Raw genomic sequence first — 18,251 nt, 5'->3', positions numbered from 1 at the left:
CTCCACTGACCAACCAGATAATTCAAGAATTTTCTGACCACTCAGCACGAGCACACTTCACCACACACTCATGAAGACACAATGAAATGGACACAGTTTTTTTGTCACACAATGTAACAAACACAGAGGCTGAGTAATAATGAGTTTGGGAGCTCCCTCTCAGTCTGCGTAACACAAAGTGCTGTTTAATAATTCATAAAAAGCTAGGGATGAATCAAGATGAGGAAAGACAAGTCTTTTGTGAAGGCGAGAAGCAGAGGAGTTGATCTTGGTTCACAGCGCACAGAGTCACTGGGAGAAAAAATATTCTGGGGAAAGAGAGGCGAGAGAGATAGAAAGAGCAAGCAAATAGATATGGGAGCAGAATAATAACAGGCCGTTGTTCTTTTGGGCAAAAAAAAAAAAAAGAGTCTGTGAGCTTAGGGGAAAGCGCTTATTGTAGACTTTAAAAGGACATATTCATGATAGACTTTTAAATTAGGAAAGTAAGAAAAATAGAGAAGACCGAGTTTGGTATCTGAAACCTACCAAATGTATTAACATATATGTTATGCACTTGAAATTGTATTCAGAGGAGGATATGGGCTCAAAATAGAAACCTAGTAAAATATTGACACACCACTGAATGAACAGGTCATAGACTGAGATTTTTTTTTTAATGTTTTTTTTTTTGAAAATCCAACCCACACATAACCACACAAAGCACAGCTACCCTATATAACCACTTCTCTGCACACGGCTGATCACTGAAAGGATTGTAGGAGTTCCCCTCAGTTGACCTCATCACTCCATTCACAGTTTAGAAGATTGTTCCTCTTAAAAGCTGTCCTGTATTGTTCCTTTACTGAATCAATATAAGCTTTATGCACACAGCATGAGAACCGCAAAGGGGCAATTATTGTTTGATGACACAGCAGCTATTGCATCAGGTAGTAGAGGCAATTCTGCCGTGGAATTCAAAGTGTGATTATTGTGTGTGTCTGTGTGTGCGTGCGTGTGTGTGTGCGTGCGTGTGTGTGTGTGTGCATGTGTTGTTGCAGCCATACCAAACAGATTCAGTTCATATCGTCATTTTTTTTAATTAATATTTCAGTGGTGCTTCAGTGATTAAAGTATATGAAGTGAAAATTGAGCCATTTGGGTATATGCAGCCATATTCTATTATCCTCCGAAGCTCACTAAACAACCACAAATATAGAATACTACTTAATGATTCACACTGAATTGGGGTTTCCTTATCTATCTTACTCGAAAGGTCAAGTGAAGTTTTGTTTGAGCCTGTTCCAGGCAAAATTAACATTTTGGGGGAGGTAATGTTCAAGTTGTTAGGTGTTCCGTCTATTACAACTTTTTTCTCTTCACCCTCCTCCTCTCATCCTCTCCGTCTGCCTGGTCCTCCTCCTCCTCCCATTCTCTCTGTTCCTCTGTTTCTCCCTTCCTCTGCTAATAAATTATGTATGCCATCTCCAACTCACGGAGTGCTGCACTGCCGCACTATCTGCTCTAAATTGCTGCTCTCTCTCTATCTCTCTCTCTCTCTCTCTCTCTCTCTCTCTCTCTCACCCATTTCACTCTTCGCCTCTCAATCTTTCCCCTTTACGCCCCCTCTCTTCCTCACTCTTAATCTCTCCCTCTTTCTTCTTCTGTCTCTTTCTCTCTCTAACACACACACACACACACACACACACACACACACACACACACACACACACACACACACACACACACACACACACACACACACACACACACACACACACACACACACACACACACACACACAACACAAACTCAACCCCCCTTCTCACCCAACCATACACTGTTCCTGTCTCAATCGGTAGGACCGGCTCTTCTTTCCCAGAGTTCCTTGCAGCTCAACTCCACCCCGGAGGCTTCGCTCCAGTACTCTGCCAGCTACCATAGCAACCAGACCCTCGCCCTTAGCGACAGCATCTCTGCAGCAACTCCTCAGCGCAGTGGGCAGGTTGGAGGAGCCGTGCACAGCTATAACCAGGTAGGAAAAAAACTGCTGCACGAAGACGATGATGATGATGATGATGATGATGATGCAAATGTTGTTGAAGACGAAAACCTTGAGTGGAGATGTACTTTGCTGGCCTCAGCCTTGAAGTTGTTTGTCTGTTTTGGGAAACTTTCCATTCATCCGACAGCGTGACGGACAGAAAACTGTCACAATTGGTATAAAAAGATTTTGGCTGTAGAAAGCAGCTCACCTAAAGTTAGTTCTATGTGGTTAATAATAGCTGCATTCTAATGTTATGCTCTCAGAAACTTGTAAGTACCGCCGTGGAGTTGATATAAGCTGCTTTCGGATTCCTTGTTGCTCCATTTTTCATTCACAGGCGTCCTTATTTTTCCTCTGGTGCCTTTTCACATGCACGACTTTGCATAGGACTTCTGACACTCAGCGCTCTCACTGAACGCTGCTCTGTTTGCTGCTGTAGTGGAATCGATGTGATCTGTGTAGAAACACATATTTAATAAGAATCCTATTTCATGAGATTTCCTGTTGTCATTTGGTCTAATCACTACATCTGGGTTGTGGAGCAATCAATTTCTTCTGTCTGTAAATTAGATGGGGTGATATATGGTGTCTGTATTACTTGTAGCTGTTTGGAAGATGGCAGGTAATCAGAAGGTTATTTGACCAAATTGGCACCATTAAGGACAAAAGTTTGCATAAAGTTGTATATTACTCACATCAATGAGATAAAGCGCAAACCCATCAAATGACTTCACAGCCTACCGCAGCCAATTATTTCCCACTTCTCAAGTCCTCCACATAGCAGTAGTTAAATTCACAGTGGAAAGACACACATGCACTTTGAACATGACACCCACACTACTGCTTAATCAGTGAGCAGCCGCAGTGCTTCATTAAGGGATATTGCAGGTGTGTGGGACAATTGTTTCATTTCTGAAAGATGCTTATCAAACAAAAGTAAGAATACATATTTTACGGTGAGGATTATCAACAAGGTAATTATTGAACAAGGGTCACACGTGGTTGCTTACATTGTTCATACATTTTCCTGGTCGATGTTTTAGTATGGTTTTCATTTCAAAAGGGAAAAGATAGTTGTTTCATGTTGTTTGCTTCTCAGTTGATGTGCATGGAGGTGTGTGCAGTGGTATTTCCATGTTTTTGTTTGCTTATGTGCTTATGTCTTTTGAAAGAGAAAGGTGAAAGAGGCGTTATCGTCTTTGTAAACATATTTATTCATTTCCTATTACGGCCATGCCAAAGCATATTTCAGAGCGGGATTCAGATAAAGCTCAAATATTCTTGCTAATAAATAAGAAATACAGCAGGAAGAGACAGCAAGAAAAACTGAAGGACAGGGATAAAGATAGGCAGATAAAAGAGAAGGAACATTCACTCTTTCTGCTGGGTTTCTGTCCTCTTCTCCCGTCTCACTTCCCTGTCTGCTCTGCTCACCATCGCTCTGTGTGTGTGTGTGTGTGTGTGTGTGTGTGTGTGTGTGTGTGTGTGTGTGTGTGTGTGTGTGTGTGTGTGTGTGGGTGTGTGTGTGTGTGTGTGTGTGTGTGTGTGTGTGTGTGTGTGTGTGTGTGTGTGTGTGTGTGTGTGTGTGTGTGTGTGTGTGTGTGTGTGTGTGTTGTCCTCTCTGATGTTTTTTGGCTTGTCAGTGTAATGGGGCTACCGCTGTCAGCAGGGCTTGTTGCCCATGGGTAGCTTATGCATGCCAGTGCTGCTGGATAGGCAGGTGCAGCACATGCATATTTTTGTTGGTGGGTTTGCCGACTCGTGCATTTGTGCATGCACGTGCACGTGAGGGCTGTTTTACTTGCACCCCTTTGGCCATAGTGTGCATGTGGCTGCATTTGTTTAGAGTTTGCACAAGCGACTGTTCAAGGAGAGCGAGAGGGAAAGTGAAAGGTCTGGCATGTTGCTCCTCTTTTGTAGGATATTTATAACCCTGAGAGGCCATGCTTTAATAATGCATGGATACATGGCACCTCAAACATCCCAGTGTTTTACTGGAGGAGGAAAAGAAGCAGCACTGCAAGATGACACAGTGGGATCGAGAAAGTGCTCTCACCACAGAGTGCGTCAGCCTCCGATCCTTTAGTTAACTCAGCCAACAATTCATCTTTTACTCATTACTTATTTAACCATCCATTTATTTACCCCTCAATTCATCAATTCATTCACAAACCCATCTGTATGTATAGCTCGCTTTATATTTTCGCCGCCGTAACACATTGATTGTGTTAAACACATCTCAAGCAACATAAAGCATTACCGGGGTTCCTAAACTCAGTTTTGTGGCCATCAAGTCATCAGCATTATTTCTCCCACTCGGCTTCATAACCTACTAAACGTACACAAGGGACTTAAAGAGATGATTTCACAGTGCTCTCAATGCTGGCTCGCATCCAAATGCAGATCTCTCAGTATCTGCTTATAGACACTTTAAATGATCCATTCTCTAATCAGTCTTCAAACAAGTAGATCAACTGACCTTGTACAAATCAATCACTTTTTTTTAATGTTTACTCACCATGGATCTTTGGCCCTTCTTGATATATTTAGGCTTTCTTTCAAAAATGCCAACTAATTAATGAATAAATGATTGTTTTTTGAGCTACATGAGGCTCATATTAAATATTTTACTATCTCCTTGAAATTCTGGATATTGCTGTATTCAAACGCAATTTTATTTAAATGCAAGTTTTATTTACAGTCTGTAAATATCCCATTTTGAAGTATGAGTTCAATTTTTATGTTCATGACTGCAGGCAAAACACATTTTGCCTTCCCATACTGACAGATGTAAATACTGCTGGTTGTTTGGGTTGGAACTGACATATGAATCATGACTTATTTATGCAAGTTGCCATTGATTTCAGACCAGGATTGCTGCTGAGACTGCTGAAGACATTGTGTAATACAGATTCAATCTTAGCTCTTTTCCAGTAATTTTAGTGAGAAAGGAAGGTCCTGTTGGGAAAAACAAGGCAGGAAAATAAATGATTCTTGTGACAGATCACACAGGGCACCTGAATCTGAGGCAGTCCCTATTAATTGAATAGTTTTAACACTTTTATACTTCATGCTGTCGTAGTTTTATCATAAACTGTTGCTTTGACAGCCAAATTCACTCTGACCTGTTCAGCATATACCCAGTTACATGCAGACAGGGATATTTTGTCACTACAAGAAGTCATATATCAGCACCAAACGATAACTCTTCCCCATTTGATTGATTTTCTATTCACTCAGTTCTTATCAGTATCTTCTTTCTGCCTCTCAGCATGTTTGCTTCCCTAAACTGTATGTCTGATTTGTTTTTGGTTTTTTTTGTTGTTTTTTTTCTTAGACAGAGACTGTTAATCCACTCAGCCAGAGATAAATCAGTTTCCATGACCCCTCTCCAAACAAAGCAGTGCTGGAACCACAGGCCTGTTGTGTTCACACACTGTGGCTCATCGCAGAGCAGGAAATTTACCAGAGACATCCATTGGAAACATAATGGGAGATTGTTTGCTTGTGCTTGCTGCTATTTTTATCAAGGCATGGTTTACTGATCAGACATGCCTTTTTTCCCCCAGCAGGCTCTTTCCACAGTATTGTACAGCAGCAAATATTCACACTTGAAGACAGTTACAAACATCACCTTTTGACACTATTGTAGTGTGTGTGTATGTTTGCACAAATACTGAATAAATGTGTTTTTTTTTTCATTGCAGACACAGCAACAAAGTCTATCACATGTACATATACAGTTCAAAAAAATACTACAGTCTAAATATAGATTACTTATTAGTAAAATCATTATTATTACTTGATGCTTAAAAATGGTGCACTTACTCTAACTACTGTATCTGCAGTAATGAATGACAGTGCTGCATGGTGAGTCTGTGTTTGCATAATGTGGCCTTGCACAACTGTCTCTGCGTCATACTAGTGATAATGTATTTGGATCATCTTTACAGTTTAGCTGTATGTGATTCAGTGGAGCTCTGGCGTATCCTCCCCCTGACTGTCTCCAGGGGAAGAGTGAATATAGTGGAATAGACGAGCAGGTGACATGTGGCTGGAAAAAGCTTCTCACGGAGTTGCATGCATTTTGTCATCTGAAGGACAAGATCACTAATAAAGTAGACTTTTCATGTTCTGGGATTATCGCTTCATACATGCACCTCTGGCTTATATAAAAACTGGGACTAATTTTATTGACAGATTCAGTTATTCTGTTCATGAATATTGGGGGTTTATGTGATAAAATAAGTGATCTTAATTCATGGATACACTATGGACTGCGTGATCCTCCACTTTGAGTAGGTGTTGCAACAGGACTCTCGTGACGAGTAATTTCAGTCAGCTGAGCTCAAAGGACTTGCTCTGCTTCTACAAGTCGGCTTGAATCACCCGTATGTTTTCAATGGGGATTTTATTACCAGCTCCTCAATATTCATTTGATAAGTCTCAAAGGCTTGACTGAACTCATTGTGCATAAAGTTTTGATGGCCAGGAGTCTTTATTCTCTTCGATTCCCTCCGTTTTCCCCTGTTACCTCTGTCTCCTCTTGCTTCTTCCCTCCCTACTGCCAGCCATCTCTACCAATCTGTTTTATGTGTCACGGCCCTCATTTGTTTTGTGTTTCCCACCATCTCCTCAGGTGACATCCAGCCGTGCAGCCCAGCAACAACAATCACAAAGCGGTTCAGGTTCAGGTAAGCTTTCACATCTTCCTCCAATTCACATGCTCTTTCAATCTTTTCCACGAGATGCATTTTCGTGTTAACCTCATCTGACAGAGCGTGAACTACTGGTGTTTGGAGACGAAGGCAAATACACATAAGGAGGCTTTTCACTCATTGTCCACGGGTTTTCAGTAACTTACATGATGAGATTGTGTTCTTAATTATGCGTTTGTTTTCATTTGTTCATAATAAAAGTATATATATTGTTTTATTCACAACAAAGCTGTATTTTCTTTTGTCTTTGATGTATATTTGCTGTACTGCCTTTTTTTTTTTTTAACCGTTTCTGTATGCTACAGGGCTGTCTGATATATTCTTTTAGTAGTTTTGGCTCAGTCATATTAGAAACCTGTTTCTATTTAAGTTGACTTATTGGATACAGACAATCAATAATGTTGAAATTGGATGTGCCTCCCCATCCAATATTAGGCACAGTATGACAGAGACTCAGCAAATATATCAAATGAATGAAGTGTACAGTAAATTTTGCATTGTGGCCTAACTGAAGTGAATTGATGTTTTTTGTAACCTGCCTTTTATGCATTTTCTTGTGCTTGTTTTTACTACTGAGAAATGTTGTGCATTTGATTTTGATGGAACCTCACCCATGTTCAATAGATTTTTGCACCACTCTTCATTGTGTTGTTTTTTAGGTATCTATTACTCCAGCTCCACTTTACCTGCCCAGCGTGTCAGTTCTCCTCTGACCGGAGGAGGAGGCGGCTCAGGGTCCGGTTCTCCCAGTAAACTCCAACGCCTGGGATCATCTTCTGACTCACCGGGGTATTCCACCACCCAACGCCTGCCTTCCTCCTCCTCCTCTTCTCCCAGCAAACAGTCTAATGTTAATCGGCTGGCCAAGTCATTCAGGTAGAGAGCCACAGTAACTGCTGATATGTACATGCTTCATTTACAGGTGTCAACAGATGGTGTAAGAAAACTCAGTAACTTTTTTTACAATGTGCTTCAAGAGAAAAGAAGGTAATGGAACAGTTGAATGGAAAGGGACTATTCTTTTTTTTCACTTCATTGTTCTTCAATTTGTGCAGGCATACAGTCAATATAGCACACTATATACTCCATATCACACGAGACGGAGGAACCTGTCTTTATATGTGAAGTGAAATGAACCTTTTCCTTTTCAAACTAATTATATCACTTCATCTATATCTCGTCTAGTACTACAGTTGCCGTGACAACAGCAGGAGGGGGCGGGTCTCCCCTGAGGGTTGCATCTCCACCCAACTCCACAGCAGCAGGGGGAGGGACCAGTTCGTCATCATCCCCTCTTCACCAGGTACAAGAATGATGACATTTAGTCTTCTTGTGATATCAGAGTGTTTGAAGCAAAGCTTCTGAGGTGAAACAAATTCAACTTCTTTAACCAAAAGCACTGTTTATTCAACCAGTGTTGGAGACAGCATCATACAAAGATTAGAAGGTTAGAAGGCTACATTTTCAGTAGCCTTCAAATTGTTTATTCCCATTTGAAATTGTACCACATCTGTAAGTAGGATACGTTTGTAGGATGAGCAGAAGAGGTGACAAAGTGTTTCATACCAAAGTGAAAACATTGCCAAAACTTCCTTATCCCTGTGAGACATCTTATCTATTTCTGGTTTTCATTGATGCCAGCAGTTCTGCCCTCAGCCAGAGTGACTAACAGCACCACTATGGTGACTGACTTGGAACAAATGCTGGTTGAAGAATGGGATGTGATCCCACAGTGTTGTGTGTGATCAGGCTGGTGACCACCGTGAAGAGGAGGTGGCAGCTTGTTGTGGCTGTGTTTGGTTCTTTCACACGCTGCTGTGGCTCTTGTTTGTTCAATGAATGAATTGTGAAATTGCCAATATGTGCTGTTTCTTCAGACTAATCCGCCAAACAACAATCAGCACCAGAATAAGCTGTTTGTCATGAACAGAGAAGATTTGGCAATATTTTTCACTTACTCAGCTTTGCTGCTGATCCCATACTTGCATGCTGTTTCTATACATTTTCCAACCTTTTGTTGTTTGCTTATAATAATGATCCAGTTGTATTTAGTGTGAATTTCCTTGGAGGAATTTCTTTACTGGGCATGAGAGAAGTCGCTGACTTCTTCTCTTCTTCTCGAAAAATAATTAAAAAGTCACAATTTCTTCTCTTGGAGCTCACTTCTCTTTTCTTACATTTTTCTCCCAAAGTTTGCTTATATACAACTTGATTTAGTCATTATTCCCCAAACACTACTTTGTTTATGATGATTGTCCAATAATTTGACATATTTTGAGGAGCCACGGGGTAATAACCCCAAACCGTTGTCGAATGCCAAATAAAATAGTTGAGCTTAATGCAGGTTTTTCTAATGTTTTTCCAGCTGTTGAGATCCTTTGGCATTAAAAACCCTAATCTCTAATTCCAATACATTAATAAAAAATATGTAGTTTTATAAAATCATTAATAGTTTTCCTTCAAAATTTTGAAAGGTTTAAAAGAAAAAGAGAAAAAAACCCTGATTCCTGGACTTGTCCTGTGGATGTGTTATGGGGAGGCCTGCCCAGTAACTGTAACACTATATGGTCACATTGCAGGGAGGATTATACTACTCTCTACTTTGTCACATTTTTTTGTCATGACCTATTGTATAGTGGAACTTCAGGGCAATTGCAAGACAAGCCATATCTCCATATTTTCTAACAGAAATCTATACAAGTCTTTTTAAGTTCCTCAGATAGGGACTGCTTTTATATCCTTATAGTGAGATTGTATATAATTGTGTACCTTATCTTAATCCTTCTTTCCTTTGATGAATTGCAGTAAAGATATGATAATCTCCCACTCAGAACTATAATGAGATGTTTTTTGTTTTTTTTGTTCGGTGGGTTTTCGCAGTGTAAATTTTATTGTGCTAATTTCGTTTTCATAAACCCATTTACAGAAGTTTCTCACTTGGAAGTAGACACGAAACTAATTTGGCAAAATAACTTGAAAAATATGCAGGTACAAACATCTTTTATTCGAACATCAGCCACGTCAGCTGTTAGATAATTTGCTGCCAAGACCTAGTAATCCATCAGGAAATACCAGTGTATAATCTTCACCCTGTTCATTCTCTGAGCTTATTAACAACATTTCGAATAATTAAAAAAAAAAAAAAAAGAAGAAATTAAACAATTCTTTGTCTTTGCAGATGAGTTCGGGCATAGGGAGCTATGCCACTCTGTCTCCCAAACGTCTGGCAGCTCATCACGCTTCTGAACAGTACAAGATCTCCCACGAGCTCTACGCTACCGCTACGCTGCAGAGGCCTGGAAGTCTGGCAGGTGGGAGTTCACACATCCACGCAGTTTCACTCGTAGTTTCATGCATTCATACACCAACATAAACCCAAACATAAGAGCGACTTCTCTTTAACCAACGGCACTGTGAGCAGTGAAGATAAACAAGGAGAAGTCTAATCTTATTTGCTGTTCACGACCGTTGATGGAGCATTAATTGTCAAAGGGGCATTTGCATTTGCGCCTCTTAAATTAGAAAGTCTCAATCCGATAATCAGCATGTTGCTGTGGTTCCCTATAATAAAGATACAGTGTCATTCATTTAAAGATATTGTATGCCTGCATCTTTAAGGATATAAGCTCGCTCCAAAGATAATTATTAGGTTAATTACTGACTGTTGGATGTCAGGAACTTTGAATGAGTGTATATTTTTTTGTTGTGATGGACTGGCAAACTGTCCAGGTTTTAGTCTACAGTTTGTTTGTTTTTTTTCTTTCAACTGGGATTTGATCCAAATCTAAACTGTATAGATAGATGGTCTTAGAACAAGCTAAACATGCCTCAACACAAATATATATATTTGATCCCACAGTTGCACTGTCAATTGTCTCTCTTTACTCTTAAGAGGGAGCTGGCTCAACGTCAATCCCAAATTAAAAATACGTTATTACCTTTGGTTATGGCCCTCAGTTGGGTAGTGTTAAGTTTTATTGAGCATGGATTTTAAGCCCCAAATGCTTTTAAAATGTTGAAAATGTGTGAAGATAATTAGCAACATTTTGTGGCTGCCGACTATAAAAATGAGTTGTTTACAACAATAATCTCAAAACCTTCATATGCCAATGAAAAAGCCCAGTTACAACCATGAGTTGACTTGTAGCAGAAGCAATGTTTATGCCAATGGACTAAATTACTTTGTGTCCTACTGATGGTATAATGTGGAACACAGTTTAGTAGTCCTCTTAAGACTAATTCAAACTTCCCTCATGTCCGATGCCAAAACATTGTATAACATACACAAGATCGATCATCTATACTGCTTGAGCAAACTTAAGATGGGGGGGTAGTGATGCAAATTCCAGCTGACAATGAAAAAAAAAAAAAGACAGGATCCACCCTGTATAAGTCAGCACAGTACCATAAAAAGATACACTCACATTCACACCCATGGGTTAATTAAAACAAACAAACAAAAAAAAAGCATGCATGCATTTGGAAATATACAAAGTTGACACAGAAAGCTTCACCCCGACGACAACCAGCGACAGTCTGACTCACCGCTACACCATTGTGCAGAACCAAACGTAAATATGAAATAAATGATTGTTTGTTTAACCCTGCCACAGCGCTTTGAAGCTCTGGAGTTAGTTTATTTAATCAGTCTTATAAACACGAAGCTTTATCGATGAAGAACATGACCTTCATACTTTACCTGGAGGGCAGAACTGTGATCTTAAAGCAGTGCCTGGGGTCTTATCCCTCCTGGAGACTTCAAATGAAGTAGAACCGATCCATGAGATAGCCCACCACCACACTAATTAGCAGACATGGGAGATATGATTAGCACAATTAGATTGAATTTGTTTGGATTACTACCTGTGTACTTCATTCATCAGCACAATTTAAAGGTAACTAATGTTTTTACATGCTTACCGTCACATGGTAATCACCAAATTCACCCAAATCCTACCAAGCAAATGATATTTTCAGATATTTTTACTCAGAGGAATTGCATATTCCCAGTTGGTGATGTCGTGCTGGAAATAGCTCACTGTAGTTCCTCTTAGTAGAATATTTGGAGAGGTACTTAGCAGCGACAGGACCCACTCTTCAGAGGGGCTAAGCTGTGTGAAAAAGAAATTACCTTGAAATAGAAGTTTGCTGTCTTTGCTTTTTTTGTGTATTTGAAGGTCTGAGTGATGCAGTTCATTGTGTAATATTGCCTTGGTGACAGTGGGGCATGATATACACAGCAGGGAGAAACAAAGGGGCTTAGAGATGACGACGACATTTCCCTAATGGAGGAAATCACAGGTTATCAGTACATATGAATGAACCTCATTGTCATTATTACTGATTGTTGGTTAACACCAAAGCCTCAGTTCCGACAGCAGTCTTTTTTTTTTTGGTTTAAATATACAGTAAAGTTCATTCTATTTCATTTTTTTATTGAACTCACTAAGAAAATGAGAGGATCTTTACTGTGGAGTTGACAGCCAAACTACCACTGTGGTGGGAATTGCTGAAGGCATGTGACATATGAAAGTCAGAGAAGGACAGGAGAAGGTTTTTTGTATTTTCTTGTTTATTTTTTTAAACTAATTTTCTGACAGTAGAAGTAGGTGATATTGAGCTCACACAAAGAGGAATGCGAGTCACCGAGGGATCAGAGTTGATTTTTATTACATGTTGTTATGCTTTTTAAATATTTTACTGAATGAAATGCCATGGGAGGGAATCTCTCTCTCTCTCTCCTTAAAGTTCCCTTTCCTGTAGAAAGAAAGAGGTCAGTGCTTGTACCAGTGGGCCCATGTGAGACAAAAAAAATAAATGAATAACGAAATAAAACCGACTCACCAAGACTTCAAAGATGAAAGGCATAGGGGGAGGAAGAGAAAAAGCTGAGATGAGTCATGCCGTTAATGGGTGTGTCCATGACTCTAATTAGCACTCCTTCATGCATATTCTGACCATTTCTGTCTCTTTCTCACTTCTTATTTTCCTCCATCTGTCTCCAAATCTGCTCCATTTCAGCTGAGGTCGGCGGATGTCGTTATGTCCAAACCTTCTCAAGCTTCATTTCGGTTATTTCAGTTATTTTTTTTAATTCACCCTCAGTCTCCTTTAATTTCAGTTTCCTCGCTCTCATATTCTGTGTTTAGGTTTTGTTTTGCATTTTAGTTTTTTTCTGTCAAGCTGCTTAGGAAGTTGTTTGGGTTTATTACCTTTACCTTAATACAGCTTTTACTTCATCAATCTCTTTCTGATGCTGTTTTCAATCCATTTGTTTTTAATGAATTTCATGATTTTAATTGCTTAAGATTAAGATTCTAAATCACTTTTTTTATTCTATTTATTGTATTTTTTTGTCAAGAACTGGGGATTGCCTTGTGTCTGACTGGTGCTCTGTAAATACATTTGCCTGGCCTTGTCTTCCCTTGCCTTACTGCTGGCTAGTTATGTACGATGGGATTCAGTCTAGCTCCTATACTCTAGTTCAGCTACGCTGCTGAAGGAGGTCATGCTTACATGAACGTAGCCTCGTTGCCAGAATCATCCTCAGGACAGACGTAATGGAGCAAACCAGTAGTCTCTCTTGGTATAGTTCAGAAAGTGCGGGCAGAGTCTTTTCATGCTTAGATCTGCTGTGAAATTACTTCATTCAAGAGGGTTTAGTGATTTATCTTAAAAATGCTTTATTTGACTAGTTCTGTTTGATGGTCAAGATGAAAAAAATACAGTTTGGCTACAAAGACAAGCTTAGTTCTACCGACATGGCAAAGTGCCTCATATGCATTGATTTCTGATACGATCTGACAGGTTTTCACTGTATTAAATTGATGCTGGATACACACGGAGGTTTGGATCATGAAGCACTGGCCCTTTATTCCATGGAAAATCCTTGGCACACGACTTGAAATTATCTGAGCACTAATATGATGTGACGTCGGCTCCATTGGACCATCTCTGCTTCGCTCAGTCACTCAAAGCAGTCATAGTGTTGTGTGCGTGTGTGTCTTCATTTCATCTCCTGCCATGTCACCTAAGCTCTTCGGAATTGTCTTCATATTTTTTTTATTTTTTTTATTAACCTTTGCCTAACTTTAATTTCGGTGTGCGTTTTCAGAGGGAGGCCTCTGCTTGCCTTACATTTGTTCTGCTGTGTAATGAACAAATGCCTCCTGTCAATGTCTTCTCTGCCCCGTGTCTATGGGATTCCTGCCAAACACCCAGCATAACGGGGGGACACCGCATCTCATTATTTTATAGCTGACGAACAGCAATGTGTTCCACGGAGATTAAAAAAGTGAAATACAGAGGCATCGCTCTCTCTCTCTCTCTCCTCTCTCTTTTCTGCCTCTCCCTTTCTTTATTTCCTCCTATCTCATTTTTGGCTGTATATGTCTCTATTTGCCTTGTCAGTTTTTTCATCACCCCCCCCCCCTCTTCTTCTGATTTGTTGCTATTCTATCTCATCCCATTCAATACCAATGCACACACAGAATCATGCACACACTCACACGACATCATCAAAACAAAGGATGCAGGATGAAAATGATCAGGTCTGAACGCAGTGCAATTTTGTATGATTGCCACAGTTTCCTTCTATCCTTTCTGTCATCATCACCTATATATTTCACTCATACTCTTTTCATTTGTATTCTTACCTTGTAACTTAACTTTTTTTTCCGTCCGCCTTGTCCATCCTTCCCTTCATGTCTTTTAAATCCACCCATTCCTCTCTATTACCTTAATCTCATCACAAATTCCATACTTTTTCTTCTCCCTTTCATCCTCCCTCTCTCTCTCTCTCTCTCTCTCTCTCTCTCTCTCTCTCTCTCTCTCTCTCTCTCTCTCTCTCTCTCTCTCTCTCTCTCTCTCTCTCTCTCACTTTCCTCTGCCTCACATCTTTTTTTCTCCCTCTCTTTCTCCAGGCTCTCGTGGCTCTTACAGTAGTCAGCACAGTCAAGAGCCCCTTCGGCCGTTGGGGTCCCCAGAGCACCACATAGATCCCATCTATGAAGAGCGTGTCTACCACAACAAGGGCCCCATGAGGAGCCTCAGCCAGAGCCAGGGGCCAGACACAGGCCCCTACCGCAACAACACTGGTAAGGCGCTTGTATAATCACTTCCAGCACTCCTGTCCTGCTTGCATTTTGTTTTTAACTTTACAAGCCTCCTATTTTGCACTTTTCAACATTCAAAAGTAATGGAATGCCTGTGTATTTTTTTGAAGTTAAAATTGACCTTATATCTTTTATGTCCTTGAATATTAACATGAGGTTGTTGTTTTTTTTTTACATTGGTCCTGCAGTGTAGGTGTATTAAACTTGCAAAGAGGCAAGTAGTTTTCTTTCATGTCGGCATAGGTTTATTTTTAAATGTTACAACATGCTTTGTTTTTCAGTTAAGGCTCTATTTCTGTTTTTGTGTATTTTTAGCAACTAAACAGAATGGAAAAGACAAATAAGCATGGAAAAACCAAACCCTTTGTCATTTTGAAGAACGACTCTTGTGTACATCGTTTGTATTTAATTGGCACTGGAGCACAGCTGGGCACATTTTCTATCAAACTCTCGCAGTCAGACACACTGATTCTCACCCACTCCCTCCGTAACTCCATTGTTGCCAGAAGTGTATTTTTAATAGGGTCTCATTGAGCTTATCTCAATGTGGGTTTAGGTACGCCATGTTAATCCCATTACGGTATCATATCCACATGAAAACACCCAAGTCGGTCACGCCACGTTCACAGCTCCCTCGATGTCATTAACCAGTCTTGCCTTAATAGCTATCATTAGCATTTGGGTCAGAATCGTGGCAGTAAATACGCCACCCTAGACCCAGCGTTTGAATCGATCAGTTTGACTCACTTGAAAGCAGTGAGAATTGCCTTCAAGCGCAGAAGCCAAGCTTTTTGTAACACATTTCAGAGTTCAGTCATTGGGGTTTGCTCATATCCTTGTTTTGATGACTTTCAGGGAAATTCTGAAACAGTTCATACAGCGATAGTATTGGCTTCTGGAGCTTAAATTAATTAAATAAGTGTGCTTCAAAAGTGGATCCATTGTTATCTATAATTTACTCAGCCTTGTATTTGTACTTTCAACGGATGGATATAAGAAAACTCACAAAGGAAATTTGCTCTGTAGCTGAAAAAAAAATCAATAGACTGTGGATAAAACCGTATGCATTTAATTGCTACGCTTGAGGTTTACAATGTGCTCTTCCTATGATACAGTGTTTTAATAGATTGTCTTGTGTTGTTAGAGCTAAATCCTCCATCACCGTACATGTGCTTCTGTTCATCCCGCACACATATTTGCCCCGTTGCGCTCAGCCTGTGTTATAAATCAACACACCCAAGAAAAACATCACTATAAACTTATGGACCCACTGAAATTAAGCCCAGCCTTAACATAGCATGTTTTAAAAGTCATGGGGATGGCATGCACAATGAATGGGAGGTTGTCTAATAAGAATTCATAATGCACAGAGTGATGGCACATAATGAACTGATAAGGGCTGTGCTGACATAGTGAGCGGTAAGTCATTAATTATGTCATAGTGCCTTTTCTTGGCAATGGCAAGCTCACATTATTGATTCATTAAGCTGGCATGGATCACCGTAATTAATGCTATAAGTCATTCCTTTGCTGGAAACAGAAGGGGTGGAGGGTTTGTGTGTGTGGATTACTCTTTAAAAAAAATTAAAGCAAAGTTGTAGCCGGTCAGTATGTGGTCATCCTAATTTAAGGCCAGTTTGAACAAGGATTCAAATGAACCTTGATATATTCATTTACAGGCATTGCATTACTTAACTGAGCACTTAGCTGTGAAGGGGAGCGGTGCGATACAATACAAACATTGTTTAAGTGACTCTAATTGCATGAGAACTTATTTAATAGTGACTGCTTCCTAACGTAGTTCAGGACTGAGGGACAGGTGGAAAGAATTAAGGAAGGGGCCACATTTAAACAAAAAAAAAAAAAGAATATTTCTCCCATAGCTTGAGAGGCTGGCTGCACTTCTGTGCCTCCTCCATCATTGAAGCTCAGCAGTGTACAAACAGACCTGTACTCTGAGGAGGACCTGTTCCTGCAGCAGAGGACAACAGTTTGACAGCACACTGGCAGTTGAGTCAGGTTGAGTTTAGAAAGCTGCCATTTGTTTTACCTGTCAGCTCAGCTCCAATTGCTACCACACACTTCTCTTTTTTAGCTTTTCTATATTTGTTCCATTAACAAATTCCCAGTGTTACAGGGAATCTCCTCAAATAATCCAAGCTTCCTTCAGTAATTCCTGTTAGCTGCTGTCTCACCCTTTTTCCCTGTGTTTTCCCCCACTATACACCAACACTAGAGTGGGTCTGATTGTTGCACCGCACGTGTGTTTGTAGGCAGTGATGCGTGATGTTTCATTCTTGAATTAAACCAGGCCAGTGCCCCAGAGGACTGCAGGTTAATGTGGCCTATTTTAAACCATTATTCCTGCATGGCCACAGCATCTCTAATGTACACACGCACACACATACATTGTGTTTCTCAATAAGACAATGTCCATTTTCATATTCGTCATGATTCACTATGATTTCCTTTATTTTATTCAAATTTTCACTCCTGATATTAGGCTCATTTTTCTCATTGTGTTAGTGTTATAATTTTTCTCATTTTAAAATATATTGAGCATTGTTTTGTAATAATTTCTTGAATTTGTTATTTAGGAACTTAAAGGTCTAAGACTGTGTGAGCATTTGCCCACTCAAGTTGGTTACGACGACAACCTGCAGTCAGTTGGTGGTCCCCGATGGGGACTACGAGCATGCAGATGAGCTTCCCTCAGACGGTTTCTGACAGTTTGTTCAGAAATTCTTTGGTTATGCAAACCAATTGTTGAACCAGCTTTCCGGGTGACTGGTCTCAGACAACCTTGGAGCTGAATATGCTGGATGTGGAGGTCATGGGCTGGTGTAGTTACATGTGGTCTGTTGTAGTGAGGCCTGTCTGATGTACTGCAAAATTCTCTGAAACGCCGTTAGAGACGGCTTACGGTAGAGAGATGAACATTCAGTTCACAGGTAACGGCGCTCGTGAACCCTCCTGCAGTTGGCATGAAAATTACCTCAAAACTTGCAACAGCTGTGTGATTGTGCTTTGTTATAAAAGTGCACTTTCTCTTTTCCTCTGACGTTTTATCTCATGTTCTTTCCTCTCAAACTGCATTTGTTATTTTGTTTTTACTTCATTCATCCCTTCTTCATGTCCCAGAAGTTATCTTGGTTTGCAATAATGACTCAGACCACTGGGAATATCAGCAGGCCTGAATTGATGTAGCTGTTTTTGTCTTTAATAGCTCAGCATTAGGTCTGCATGTAGCGCAGGTGGAGACTATTTGTCAAATAGTTCTTGTAACAAGGTTGTGCCTGTGCCTTTGATAAAGGTTGTTATGTATTCTAACATCACTCTCTTCAGTATCTTCAGAGGACTTGGCTATAATTCCTTGACTACCAGTCAGGGCTG

At 40.1% G+C, this 18,251-nt stretch overlaps 1 protein-coding gene across 1 annotated transcript in view; it reads left to right on the top strand.

The window, feature by feature from the left end:
* Positions 1-1,847: 1,847 nt before the first annotated feature.
* ctnnd2a (catenin (cadherin-associated protein), delta 2a) overlaps positions 1,848-18,251 on the top strand; it is a 144,067-nt gene continuing 127,663 nt past the window's right edge. The window contains exons 1-6 of the mRNA XM_080489850.1: positions 1,848-2,014; positions 6,666-6,720; positions 7,404-7,620; positions 7,930-8,047; positions 9,923-10,055; positions 14,667-14,840. Of these exons, the coding sequence (XP_080345976.1) occupies positions 9,923-10,055; positions 14,667-14,840 (307 nt within the window). The 5' untranslated portion in view covers positions 1,848-2,014; positions 6,666-6,720; positions 7,404-7,620; positions 7,930-8,047. The remainder of the gene's footprint in view (positions 2,015-6,665; positions 6,721-7,403; positions 7,621-7,929; positions 8,048-9,922; positions 10,056-14,666; positions 14,841-18,251) is intronic.

This window comes from Lipophrys pholis (genome assembly GCF_963383615.2).
Source record: "Lipophrys pholis genome assembly, chromosome: 20".
Classification (NCBI taxonomy): domain Eukaryota; kingdom Metazoa; phylum Chordata; class Actinopteri; order Blenniiformes; family Blenniidae; genus Lipophrys; species Lipophrys pholis.
Note: the sequence above shows the minus strand (reverse complement) of the source record. Positions and strands in the feature narration are given on the sequence as shown.